The 13,754-nt window shown below is 37.4% G+C and overlaps 2 protein-coding genes across 3 annotated transcripts; both read left to right on the forward strand.

Moving 5' to 3' along the window:
* The first annotated feature begins 2,300 nt into the window (after positions 1 to 2,300).
* Positions 2,301 to 7,157, forward strand: EMB269 (GTP1/OBG family protein). 2 transcript variants are annotated; one of them, XR_002445655.1, is made up of 7 exons: positions 2,301 to 3,340; positions 3,858 to 4,131; positions 4,414 to 4,705; positions 4,856 to 5,015; positions 6,082 to 6,190; positions 6,423 to 6,570; positions 6,658 to 7,157. XR_002445655.1 is itself a non-coding variant. In XM_021435393.1 (6 exons), the coding sequence occupies exons 1-6, from the start codon at positions 2,328 to 2,330 to the stop codon at positions 6,516 to 6,518; spliced, it is 1,944 nt and encodes a 647-aa protein (XP_021291068.1). In that variant the 5' UTR covers positions 2,301 to 2,327; the 3' UTR covers positions 6,519 to 7,157. The 2 variants fall into 2 exon arrangements, 1 of the variants encoding a protein (XP_021291068.1); XM_021435393.1 differs by having other exon boundaries at positions 6,423 to 7,157.
* A 5,005-nt stretch (positions 7,158 to 12,162) lies between these two features.
* Positions 12,163 to 13,149, forward strand: PUCHI (Integrase-type DNA-binding superfamily protein). The gene has a single exon (XM_021435995.1). The coding sequence runs from the start codon at positions 12,163 to 12,165 to the stop codon at positions 13,147 to 13,149; it is 987 nt and encodes a 328-aa protein (XP_021291670.1).
* Positions 13,150 to 13,754: the final 605 nt, after the last annotated feature.

A 13,754-nucleotide genomic window follows, 5' to 3' on the forward strand; every position in this document is an offset into this window, starting at 1 on the left:
TCCTGGCTACAGCGCATTTGCAACAATTTGAAGCCCTTGCTCCAGATGCCCTTGAAAGAAGCACCAGGCAAACAGCGGGTGAGCTCTTTGAACCAATAAAAGAAATAACATAACAGTGCCACATGACAGTTAAAAAAGTGGGAAAGCATGTTCGATGATAGACTCGCATCAGAATATTAAGATGCTGATTAAGATCACAAAGGTCACACTACCTTGTTCCTATAGGGAGACAAAAAAAATTCTCACTGACTTGGTAAGAAGACAACTAAAATCATGCATAGCAGTAAATGTTTTCCTATTGGTCATGCTTGTACATTATTCAAAGCCATGCATGCCATATACAAATAAGCACATCAATTTTTTTATGAAGGACAATTTCCTCGTACTAAATTGCTGCTTAGGACATTATCCAACTTCACTTTTCGGGTGAAAACACCATAGAAACTGCGGCTGCTGGTCCATTTGGATGAGTGCCCAGGAAGAATGTTAACTTCCTTCAGTCCGAAAGGTCTGCTCCAAAGGGATCCTAGAAAATAAAGGAGAACTGAATGGTGCTTATATGGCCCTGCCTGTCTCATAATGCGAAAAATGATTTTGGTGCAAGTAGATCAAACCACTTCAGCGGATACAAACGGTAAAGACAACGATTATGACAAACCTTCTCCCCCCACCTTTCATTTCATGTATAAGCACGGGGACCAAGTGCACAGATCCTTCAAATCCACTTCAGGTTATAATTTTGAAATGACTCGACAAGTGAATCCGTAGTGAATCCTTGTAAGCTACATCATCGATCCATTACAGTTATGGGTGACAGAAGAAAAAGATGCTTTTTCTATAAGTGAAAAGAAAAGGTAAATGAGCAGAACTCTGAGCTAATTCTCTAATATATACCAATAGATTGCTAATGAAGAAAAGTTTTGATTGGATACAGTGATTTAAAGCTGCGTAGATAGAAACCAAATGGACAAGTGGATGCTGCCATGACCCTCAAAAACTTCAGCCAAAACACAAAACTGCTGATTCTGCATCATCACGTTATGGCATCATGGTAACGGAAAAGATTTTTTTGCCAATTCTTTTCATAACCTCACATTCATTCATTTTCTTTTTTTCGACTCTGAAAATCAATATTACAAATTGGTTATCAATTGTACTTCCTGCTAGTCAGCAAATTCAGTTTCCCTTACATCATCAATAATTGTAGCCCGTCCTAAAACAGGAATCACATAGACCCAAACATAACACAAAACGATTCCTAGCCTACTGTGGCCCACAAGATGGGTTGTCCCCTCTTTGTCCAACGAAAGATCCGCGACGATTCAGGGAGGACGGGGTCCATAAAGATTTTACATTACCCTACTAAAATCCCTGTCCCTTTCATCATTTTTCAAGCAAAGTTAAAATCCCTGGTATCCCACTCATCGCATACATACCACATTCACCACAGTGACCACAGAAACCTGACTATTGCAACTTGCAATACTCACAACATGCACAAGAATCAAAGCAAATATAGCACCACGTAGGATTTTTAACAAGAACATAGCTGTACAATCAATACCCAGATCATGAAAGTCGGTGAAAGATTCATGGACAACAGTTACAGACATGATTTGCCATGCTGAAAGATATAAATTATGTACCCAAACATAAAGTGGAAACGTGATGAATGCAATAGAAAAAAGCTTCAAGTTCTTAAGACATAAGTGAAGTGAGCAAATGGGTACCTGAATGCTGAATAGCAAAGACAAGAAAGTTGCAGTTAAAGAGAACTGATCGAAAGGAGCTTCACATTTTGTACTATTGTTTTCTCCTTTTTCCTGCGTTGGGTTTTGGCTTTTTCCTCCTGGGCCATTTACTTTATGATTATTGAATTTTGGCCAACATACTTCCATATATATGCAATTTATACACTTTTCTTACAAGTTTTTTTGATTGAAACCCCTTCCCACTAGGCAACTTGCTCCTCTTTATATCTTACTCTAAATGCTATACTTATTGGACATTTGTCTTAGTTCTTACAAGTTTTTTGTGATATGACTCATAAATAAAAACGTGAAGTTTCCATATAAAATTCATATAATTGTTTGATATTAAATTCAATATTCTAAATAAAAATGTATTCTTTTTAGCAAACAGGCATATTAAAAAAAGCCCAAAATGGTGAGTCCAACTTTGGCAGTTTTCTAGCCCAAAACAAACTTGGGCTCTTGGGCCTTAACAGGGACACGTGGCGCGTAATCCGTCACCATATCCACTTGAAAATTCTTAAACCCTGCTAAAATCTCTCAGAACATTTTGCCGCTAACTTTCTCTGAGTGAAAATGGCTTCCATTTCCATATCCGCAAGCTTCTTTTCTCGTCCTCAAGCTCAAGCTCGCTCCAAAACCCAAAAACCCTCCCCTCAAAAGAACCCAAATCCTAAATTCAAGTCCAAGAAGGTTACGAAATTCAAGTCTTTCTCTTTATCTCCTCCTCCTTCTCCTCCTCCTTCTTTAGGTGCCCAAGCCACCACTTACACTCGCCTCCCTCCAAAAGAGGATTTTGATTTCGATTTCGAAGCTTCCTCTTCTAGCGAATCCGATGAAATCAAGCTTTCCGATTCTGATATCGCAAAGATCACCTTCAACGACGCTTCCTCTGAAATTGAAGCTGAAATGTTAAATACCGATGATGATGATGAAGTAAACGAAAGTTCGGGTTTTGAGGACGAATCCCACAATGGGAAAATCGCAGATTTTTATAATGGTGATGAAAGTTTAGATTCTGAGGAAGATAACGAAGAGGAGGTTTATTATTACGACTCCGATGGCAAACTCGTTAATTTATCAGAAAACGACGGTGATGACATGGGATTGGAAGTAAAGGAGAAAGGAGTGCCCGCGGTTATGCGATGCTTTGACCGAGCAAAAATTTATTTGAAAGCAGGGGATGGAGGGAATGGAGTAGTGGCGTTTCGGCGCGAAAAGTACGTGCCTTTGGGGGGACCATCGGGAGGCGACGGAGGGAGAGGAGGGAACGTGTATTTAGAAGTTGATGGAGCGATGAATTCGCTGCTACCGTTTCGAAACTGTGTGCATTTTAGGGCGGGGAGAGGTGCGCATGGGCAGGGGAGGATGATGTGTGGAAGGAAAGGTGAGGATGTGGTGGTGAAAGTGGCGCCGGGGACGGTGGTTAGAGAGGCGGGTAGTGAAGAGGTTTTGTTGGAGTTGTTGCATCCAGGGCAACGGGCGTTGCTTTTGCCCGGTGGGAGAGGTGGGAGAGGGAATGCTTCGTTTAAGTCCGGGAATAATAAGGTGCCTAAGATAGCTGAGAATGGAGAAGAGGGTCCTGAAATGTGAGTTTTCCTTTTTACCATCACTATAGTTTTGGTTGATCAATGCATTTTCTTTTTCTCTGTGACCGTGGTATATTTTTAGAATTCTACGTTGCTTGTGTTTAGGCTGTTAGTTGTTAGTGTTGAAGGGACTAGAGAGGTCAAATTTTCAAAAAAGGAAAGTTGAATTTTAAGTTCATGTTGTTTCGATGGGCCAAAGTAGTCTGAACTATCAGGTAGGTGCATGATTGAGAAACCATGTGTGCATGAATAAGTTTTAAATCTCATATTCTCATAAAACTGGATCTTCTTATCATGATGTCCTAATATTCACTAGCAGTTCTATTTTGTGAACTGGTATGGTAGTTTGACAGGGCTTTCTTACATCATGCGTTTTGTTTTCAGTGCCAATGAAGATCCTACAATTTTTAATTCTCATTGTTGATCCTAATAAAACTAAGAGCAATTACTATCTTGCAATGGCTTTTTCTTTGTTTCTTATAATATGTACATTAGGAACAATGTTACTCTTTGGCAGGTGGCTGGAATTGGAGCTAAAGTTGGTGGCAGATGTTGGAATTGTAGGTGCTCCAAATGCCGGAAAAAGCACCCTTCTGAGCGTGATAAGTGCTGCTCAGCCAGCAATAGCAAACTACCCTTTTACAACTTTACTTCCCAATCTGGGTGTAATTTCATTCGATTATGATTCTAGTATGGTAGTTGCTGATCTTCCCGGTTTACTTGAAGGAGCACACACGGGTTTTGGCTTAGGTCATGAGTTTCTGCGGCATACTGAAAGATGTTCAGCACTGGTACAGACTTCTTGTCATACAGTGCAACTGCCGTAATCATACTCATTAAAACTTAATTCTTAACTGCTTTTCATGCATTATGTTAGTTTGATTCACTATTGGTTCCTTTGACTATTAAATTTGATCTCCTTAGTTCATTTTTCTGCCAGTTTTTAGTACCATTTTTTATTTTCACCAAGGAAGGCATAGGATTTAGTTTGATATTCTACTAGTCTAATTGATAAGGGTAAAGGGAGGGTTTTTAGGCTGAACGCAATCCAATCTCTGCTTTCTGTTATGTAGGTACATGTTGTTGATGGCTCTGGACAGCAGCCAGAACTTGAGTTTGATGCTGTTCGCCTTGAGCTGGAAATGTTTAGTCCAGAACTTGCACAAAAGCCATACATAGTTGCCTACAACAAAATGGACCTTCCAGAGGCATATGAGAATTGGCAATCATTTAGGGAAAAGCTACAAGGTCGTGGAATTGAAATCTTTTGCATGAGTGCAGTAAAACAAGAGGGCACTCATGAAGTTATCTCGGCTGCTTACAGGCTTCTACAAAAAAATAAAGAATCCAATGAGGGGTTTGAAGGTTAAGTTTATATTTGGTTAATTTTTTAAATTTACTATTGTTCACATCCTTAATCATATTTCAGTACCAAATTTTGATTCTATTCTATGAATTCTAATCCATTTACAAATCCATTAAATTTATTGTTGACAAGTCTTACCTGTTCTTTAGGTTTTCAATATCCAGTAGATTTAAACCATGTAGCTGATATGGTTAATAAGCAGCGTAGCTCCTCCATTAGTGAGTTTGAGATCACTCATGACAGTAGTTGCAATACTTGGCATGTATTTGGAGCTGGGTTGCAACGCTTTGTTCAGATGACAAACTGGCGGTAAGTTAATAACTCTTATGTTTGATTGCCTATTATGCTCACTTTCTTCTTCTCTCAACTAGCTGTCAATTTCTTTCTGCTGACTCTATTTGGTCCTAGTTTATTGTGTCTATTTTACTTTGCTGGTACTGCCAAGTCTGCTCTGTCATATTTCATTTCATTCATATCATTTCTTGAAGTCTGACTTGTATAAATTGTGGAATATATAGTACTGAATAGTCGTTATGCTGCATTAAAACTGTATTTGACTTAGAGATCATGCAATGTAACTAGCCTCCAATGGAGTTTTAAGCATGAACTTTCCAGTTCCAAAACAGCATCAAGAGACTGTTCTGATAAATACCTTGAATAGAAGTTTATGGACTTCAGTTAATTCCCCATGTTCCGCACTTGATCAGATTTTTGGACATTTAATATTCTCTCTTATCTAGACTTTCTTTTCCCCTCCTGTCTCCTTTAAGTTTCTTGAGGTAGAAGGGTGCAGAAAATTCTGACAAAAAAACAACCTTTAGTGCAATGCAGAAATATTGTTAAACACATAAAATTGAGGGGATAAGGTTTGAATATTTCAAGTCCTCAATATACATAGCTCACCTTTTATGACAAACATTTTCCTGTAATTAATTATGAGTGATCAAATCTAGTTTCTGCATGCATCGGGCTGATACCAAAGGCTACTGTGATTTATTTCATATGACCTCGTCAATTGTTCAGTGCTTCATTCAATTTTGATTGGCATTTTACATTGCTTGTATTGGTGATTCCTTTTGTTTTTTGGTTTTCCTATTGTCTATATGGCATGTTCATTGTAGAACCTGTATAAACCAAAGTGTAAGCCATTTGGTTTTCCAAATGTAAATGGTTCATGCATTTCTTTGTTGGAGATATATGTAGCGGACTTTTACAAAAGCTTGGTTCTAAACAGCACAAAGAGCAACTAAAATGAGTGGTCTGATCAAAATATATACTATAACTATATCACTGCATGTTTCTCACTTACATTAACTGTGCCAAATTGATGTTACTGTTATTCCTTTTCTGATAACATGTCACTCAATTAAAACAGATACCTAGACTCTGAGAAAAGGTTTCAACATGTACTGGAGGCTTGTGGCGTGAACAGGTCTCTCATGAAGCTTGGGGTGAAAGAAGGTGACACGGTGATTGTTGGAGAGGTTCGTTGACGCTTCCATATATATTGTTATTGATGACATGTTCCAATTCATTGTGATGCATCGACCTAATTATAAATGATCTGCTCAAACAATAGCCTCCCCTCGTTGCTTCCTTTTTCATTTTGGAGAACTAGAATAATCTTGGTGGAGAAGAATATTTGATTGAACTTAAAAACGTGTGTATCTCAAGTCTTTTATGCAATGACCACTTGTTTTGCTTTGTCCCTATCAGATGGAGATGGTGTGGCATGATTCTGCTGAGAATTCTGGTACAGCAAACATGAAGAAGAGATCAACAGAGTCAATAAAATGGCCGCAGTGGAAGTAACTGGCTTTTGTAAATTTTGTCTGTGAGCTGCCATATTAGGAGGTCGGCCAAGGTGGGGGAGCATAACCACATCAGTTTCAGTGCCTGTTGATTGTATGATTTGGTTTAAACAATACTGACTTGAACATTCAATCTCCAGATAAAGCCAAGAACCTCTCCCTTCAGCGAAGAGGTAAGAATCGCTGCCTGAATGTTCACGTGCAACAAATAAGCAAAGCAATTATATGCAAGCAGATCATAAAGGTGCCGTAAATTCATGAGAGATAACATGGATCTTGATGAAATATTCTCAGATTGCCGCAATAACCAAACCATGGATTTGAGCATGCATGATGCTATTGTTGCTTAAACACATTCGCGTGCTTCACATTGGTGCGAAAGCACGGGCAAGCTCTTGTCCAATTCCTTGTATAAGGGCAACCATTGTCGATGTAACTCATGTATAATATTCCAATGAAGTTTCAAACTTACACCAGTCACGATAGAGAGCATTTATGCCTCAAAATATCCAAGTTCTGCGTCCAACTCCCTTCTTTTTGTGATAGAAGTTGCACACTTGCAATGCAAGCAATTTTTACAAGAAAATTGTAAATTTGGTTTCATCAGGATCATATATTATGTGCAAAATTCAGAATTAAATAGCCAAATTTGAGTTATAAATAGTTTATATAATTTGGGTTTCGACCTTAACCAAGAATTTTGCATGAATGTGACTTATACTTCGTATTTCTTCCGATGTTTTATTCAACAAACATTTCTTTTCAATTACATGACAATTTATAATTTTTTTCATATTCAAACACAAAGTCAAGAAAATATTAAAAATATTTGATATTGATGACATAACTTAATTACAAGTACATGTTCCATTTATTTTAGATTAAAATCAACATCAATTTAGATATGAATTAAATTTAAAAAATTAATATTTAATAAAAAAATTTTACAAGATAAAGAAATCTCAAATCAATTATGTTAAAAGCATCTAGAAATTTGAATATAACAAAAATTTCACCTATTAGTTTCGGATTTAATTTAACATAATATTCATTATTAATTATTTTTAAAATAGTAAAATGAAAAAGAAAAAAAAAAGATAAAAAATTCTCCAATGACGAAAGGGAAGATAAGAAATTTTGCAAGTTGCATACGGGAGCAAATCTCGTGGTCTGTGCCCTAAATCGAGAACAAAGGACAGCGTCACTCTCAGCCATCCAATCCAAATCAGACCGTCTCCATGAATCTTTGACCGACCCTGGCCTTTTTCTTTCTTAGATTCGCTTTCACTGTTTTTCAACATTCCCCCTATAAATCCCCACCGTCAATCTAACCTCGTATCCATCACGTGCTGTTTCCTCCGTGATTCACCTTTCCCGCCTTTTTCACACGTGCGGATCCCCTCCTCTCGACACCTCATCCCATGTTCATCATTCCGGTTCCACGGACGTGCCTTTGCGCTCGACACGTTATAGCACGGGTTCTGAAAGATTGTAACGGGATGGCATGGCAACAGTATCCACGTGTCAAATCGTTCATGCTACGTATTAGTCAGATTCCGCGTTTGGTGGCCTTACAAGGTTACGTGGCTGGCTATTATTGGTTGACTTGGAATGGTTGGCGCGTGGATTCCGCCTTGTGTTTGTTCAGTGCTCTAACAAATCAATTGCCCTTTTCCTTATTTTCTTTTTTTTTTCCCAAAAATCACCATAAAAATGAAAGTAGAATTCCTAAAATGATCCATAAATGTTTTTGGTTTGACAAATGGATTTTAATTATAATTAGAGTAAATTGTAATAGAAGAATAACATATAGGTAAATCTTTGTCAAAAATTACCAAAATACTTATAAAATTTACAACATAACATAACATAAGAATCTTTAATTATATGTTTAAATAATAAAAAAACTCTTAAATAATATTAATTTATATAACTAAATTTTTATTTTTTTATTATATTTAAATAAATTTTTTATTTACTTACACAAACTCTTAATCTTAACAAAAAAATAACATTAATATTTTTTATACACATGACTCATATAACTCATTTAACGTTAATTATCATGTGATCACACTATATACTTTGTGGACAAGACATTAGATTTGATTGTTATGAATTTTTCGTTAAGATTAAGAGTTTTTATAAGTACAAATCAAAAAATAAGATCATTGATCCGATTAAAATTATATATTGAATAAAAATATTTTCTTTCTTGTAATATTTTAAAATTTAAGAATTACATGTATAATATTAAAAAGAAAAAAAAGAACATATATAAGATCATATAGACATAGCCCATGCTTCATGATTACCAATTAGACCCAAATAACAAAGACTATGATAGACAATTAGTGTTTTTCTCATTGAAAATAAATCAAAAAAAAATTTTCTATGTCATCCCACATCACCTAGCTAGTAGCAAGAAGGAAAGGGGTTGCACCATGATTGCGTGAGTGGAAGGCCCGAGTGTGCGTGTTGACTGCTTGACTAAGCCAGCCTAAAAACAAAAGAAAAAAGAAAAAAAAATCACTAAAATTGGGACAAATTTTCATCTTCGATAAATTGTTGTTAAGTATTTTCAAGTCAAAGTCCAAAGACACTCTTATCTTTTCCCCTAAATCCCGGGTTGCCTTTAACACTAGAAAATGAAAGTGGGTTCTGTTTTGGAGAGTGTGCATAATTCTCATCTGACCCCCAAATAACCAAAGGCCACAAAGGGCCAAAGGGGACTTTCCCCCTCCAAAGAAAAGGTGATCAAGCGGGACAGAGGCCCCTCCTCTTCCGACCATCTGATTTTCTTTTGTCTGAATTTAAAACAAACAAAACCAATCCATTTCAAGGAGCTGAACAAGAAAAATATATTGGGACTTTGTCAAATCACACTCCCTCCCCATTCCAACTGGCCTCTCACATCTTTTCAGAAAGAGGGCTTGACTGAACTTTCCTTCTCTTCGAAATGGTAACATCCACAAGTAACCTTTCATGCAAAGCAGGGGAGGGGAGGGCATGGAAGGTATTGCATGTGGCTTTTTTGATAGGTTCATTTCTGGTCTAACCAGAATATGAGGAGAAAAGATGTTTTGCCCCTTAGACCAAGCCAACCCACATTTATGCACACAATGGAATCTGGGTTTTTCACCACTTGCAAAATCCTGAAAATTGTAAGCATAAGGGAGACAAACCTTTTGGCTAAATCTTTTATTCTGCTGCTGCACATATTGGTCCACATGTGATCAAATATTATGATCCCATGTTCTACATGGCCACTGCTCTATTAAGATAGGGGTGACATTAATGAAACAAATCCCACATTTTTATTTGTTTCTTTTCAAATCTTTAGTGGAGGAGTCAAGGGTCATAGATTCTAATTCCCCCCTTATGTTTATTAATTGGGGCATTCTTAAAAGAAATGAAAATGATTAACTAAGCATTTTAAAAAATGAAAACTCAAATACCCCATTCTCTCTCTGCTCTTATTTTTAGCTTCCACCCATTTAAATATGGTTGGTTTGATGATTCTTCTTTTTGGCTATGTAAATTTTTATTTGGTCCATTATTTCAATTAGGGTTTAGGCTAGTGGCAAAAGCATTGTAGGACTGGGGAAATGCTAAAAAAAAGAACAAGAAAAGGGGTTGACCCATTTGATTATGATTAGTTTTGTTTGCCATTCCCAATGTCATCTGGGCATGTGATCAAAGTTTTATTGAAATTAAAGAGGATAGTTTTACACACTTTTCCCTGTTGGAACTGCTAAAATAAATTTTGGTTAGTGCCCCACTTATACATTTGCTTTTTTGTTTAGGCATTTTTGATCTATCCTTGCTTTTGACAATTCTTTATTTGTGCTCCTTAAGCCTTAAATTTGATTACCCTTTTGACTATAGCCTTTCTTCTTTCCTTGCTTTTGGAGATCAGAGACAAAAGAGTGAACATTTTGCTGAAATTTTGAGTTTCAAAAAGATAATCTGAAAAAGGAAGGTTTCAAGGAGCTCGAAAATGTGGAATGACCCACCATCTTTATCAGTCCCCCTTTTCTCCAATTTCACCTTCCAAATTCCTTCTCCCAAGCTACAATGTTTGTCTTTCATGAGTTCAAAGCATGTTCTTATAATCATAAGATTGGAATCAATATTGATTATCTTTGAAAAATATTAAAATTTTAAAATTTTAATATCTATAACTTTATAATGATATTTCGTTTTTAAGAATATGGAATAGTTCGATGCTATTTGTATAAATGAAGAACAAGTATTTAATCTTGTTTCCCCTTGCATCAAGTCAACTAGCAAGACCACAAATGCAGGATCATTGATGCAAAACTTGAGACCAAGGTCAACCTCTACAATGATTTATACCATAAGATGAAAGAACCATATTTTACCCATCAAATGATTTAGGTGAAGAAAACCCAAGATTTGAAGGCCATATATAATGACAAATAGAAGACATCAAAGTCTTTTGACTTACGGGGTTCATTGGTGAAGGGACCCCTTTGGGTTTTTGCACTCTGTTTGTGGAATTGTTTCCATGATACATGACAGTGGAGCCTTAAAAGAATATCTTTCAATTTTAATTTTTTCTTCCCCTTGGGGGCATTTTCTGCTTAGTTAGAGAAAATCTTAACTGCTCCCTTTGAAAATAATGAAGCAGACAAGAACTTCTGATTGATTAATTTTGCTCAAAATGCGGATTCACATGTGCATATCAAACTTGATTACAATGCATACTAAACCATTAGTAAATCCAGGAAGTTACATTTCCCTTTGTTGTTTTTTGGTTCTAGGGCAGAAAAATCCCAAGCATCTGGTTTTTCCTTTTCTGGTTTTTTGTATACAGGGTCATGAATCCTACCATTCAAGGGCATTTCTTTCTTACCACCACCAACCACTCAATCATAGTCTCACAGTTTAGTTCTTGTTAAGTTTGACATTCTCACAGGGTTTACTCCAAGGGCAAAAGGTTTCTTTTTCTATGGAAATTTTAACAGCTAATGCAGCAAGCATTGTTCCCTAGCATAAAGATGCTATCAAGCTTTCCTTTTCAGGTAGATTAGCTAGAAAATACGCGGTTACACGTGACTTGATCATTGGGAGATGAGTAAAATTTTTGTTTCTTTCTGATATTTAAACTAACCCCATTAGCTTACATTGACCTGATGTAATATTTGCATCAGTAGAAATGATAATCCTTTGTTATAGCACCACCACCTGGTAACCCTTTGAAGGTTAACCTTTTTATTTTAATCAGTGGAAAGGAATCTTAATGTTTTCACCCATAAGTTCAAGCCCTTGTAATTATTTTGAGCTCAAGGAGTAGAGAATTTAACAGGAAAAGGGATGAAATATATAAAGATTTTTGTAAAGTAGGTAGGAAAAGGTAGGCTGGTCTTTCCAGGGAATGACAACTGCGATGTCCTTTTCCTCCTCTCCATGTTCAAATCACTCTCTTTAAAAGACTTGCCTACACTTGCTCACGCTTCCATTCAGAACCATCTCCTCTTCTCCTATCTCTACATTCTTCCAGTCTGCCCTATACCTCTCTCTCTTAGCAGCATTGTCCTTTTCAGTCTCTTAACAAATAACAATTATCTCCACGAAAACGCTGCTACATTCCCTCCAGCATCCACTACTTTTATAGAGATATGTCCACATCAAAAACCTTGGATAAACCCTTTGGATATGAGCCAGTTCAAACTCAAGCAGGTTTTGCTCTGCTGCAGCGCAACACATCCCCATCTCAGCCTGGCGAGAGGCGGGGAAGAAGAAAGCAGGCAGAACCCGGGAGGTTTCTTGGAGTGAGGCGGCGGCCTTGGGGTAGATATGCTGCTGAAATCAGGGACCCAACAACGAAAGAAAGGCACTGGCTTGGCACGTTTGATACAGCTCAGGAAGCAGCTCTTGCTTATGATAGAGCTGCACTTTCCATGAAAGGCACCCAAGCGAGAACAAACTTCTTATACTCTAACAACACTACTTTTCATTCTCTTCTTAATCCCTTTGATGTCCAATCCATTTTACCAACTTCAGAGTTCCTTACCAGCTCTCAACCCAAACAAGCAACCAATCACAACAGTGCACCTCAGCCTGACATTTCCCACAGTAAAGCCCCGATCCAATCTAATAATGACCCATCATCAGCTGATGAAACTCCATACGGGTCAGTAGATGATAATAGTTTCTTTCTCTCTAGTGATACTAACTCAGGCTACTTGGCCTGCATTGTTCCTGATAACTGCTTGAAGCCTCCTTCCACTCCCACCAGCCCACGCGTCTCAAACTTTTGCTCCATGAACCAAATCTCCCATGAAAACCAATCACATTTTGATAATTATGCTCTGCCTCCAGATATAACAAGCTTGCCAAAGTCTGATAACATGGAGTTTCCGGGTTTTGATGAACTCAATCAGGGCTTTTGGAGTGACCAACGATCATGGGACATGAACTCCAATGAACTCTCAGCTATGATCAACCCTCCCTTGATGGTTGAAGATGGGTGCATGGGAGCTTTCTATCCCTACAATGACAGTGCTAGCTACAACATGATTCCACAAGCCACTTCTTCAGTAACTTGCTCTCCTTCAGTGCCGCCTTTTGGTGATGTAGTCGACTTGGGGTATTCACTCTTCTGAGTGTTTTTCCAGGGTCCAATATCATCCATCAGCAGGGAAGTGCTGTTCTCGCCCCACCACTTGCATGCAATTTGTTATTATCTAGTGTCATTTTCAGTTTTCTTTCCAACTCCTCTCTCATATTCACTGTAATTAAACTTTTAGTTTCCTCATTTGAGGGTAGAAAGAGAGTTGGGGAATATCCACCTTAACTTTGCCAAATTGAATGGAAGTTATTTGAAAAAAGCTGTTCTGTCATCGGAAAACAGGTAACATGATCTTCATTTGATAACGGCCTGTCATGCAGCCTCACTGTGAGTAGAAATCAATTAATACCGACTGCCTGATTGCCTGTCTCTCTTTTGCGGCTACTTGCTCTACTTTTTCTCAACAACCCTAACCCTTACACCAAAATGCAATGTAAACACCTAGGTCTCCAAGATTTGGATTCACCATTAATGTTTACAGCTGTTTGCCTGTCACCTTAATTGCATTTCTCTGAACCCAACCCAATCTATCCGGATTCAATACTTTAAATATCGTCGGTCAGAATTTGTTGCATTTTTCTGTTCCCTTTGTTTATCTTAAGTTTAAAACTCAACCTTGGGTCACTCATAATTTTCATA

Source organism: Theobroma umbraticum, unplaced genomic scaffold (assembly GCF_002168275.2).
Source record: "Theobroma umbraticum cultivar Fairchild unplaced genomic scaffold, ASM216827v3 scaffold_130.0, whole genome shotgun sequence".
In the NCBI taxonomy this organism is placed as follows: domain Eukaryota; kingdom Viridiplantae; phylum Streptophyta; class Magnoliopsida; order Malvales; family Malvaceae; genus Theobroma; species Theobroma umbraticum.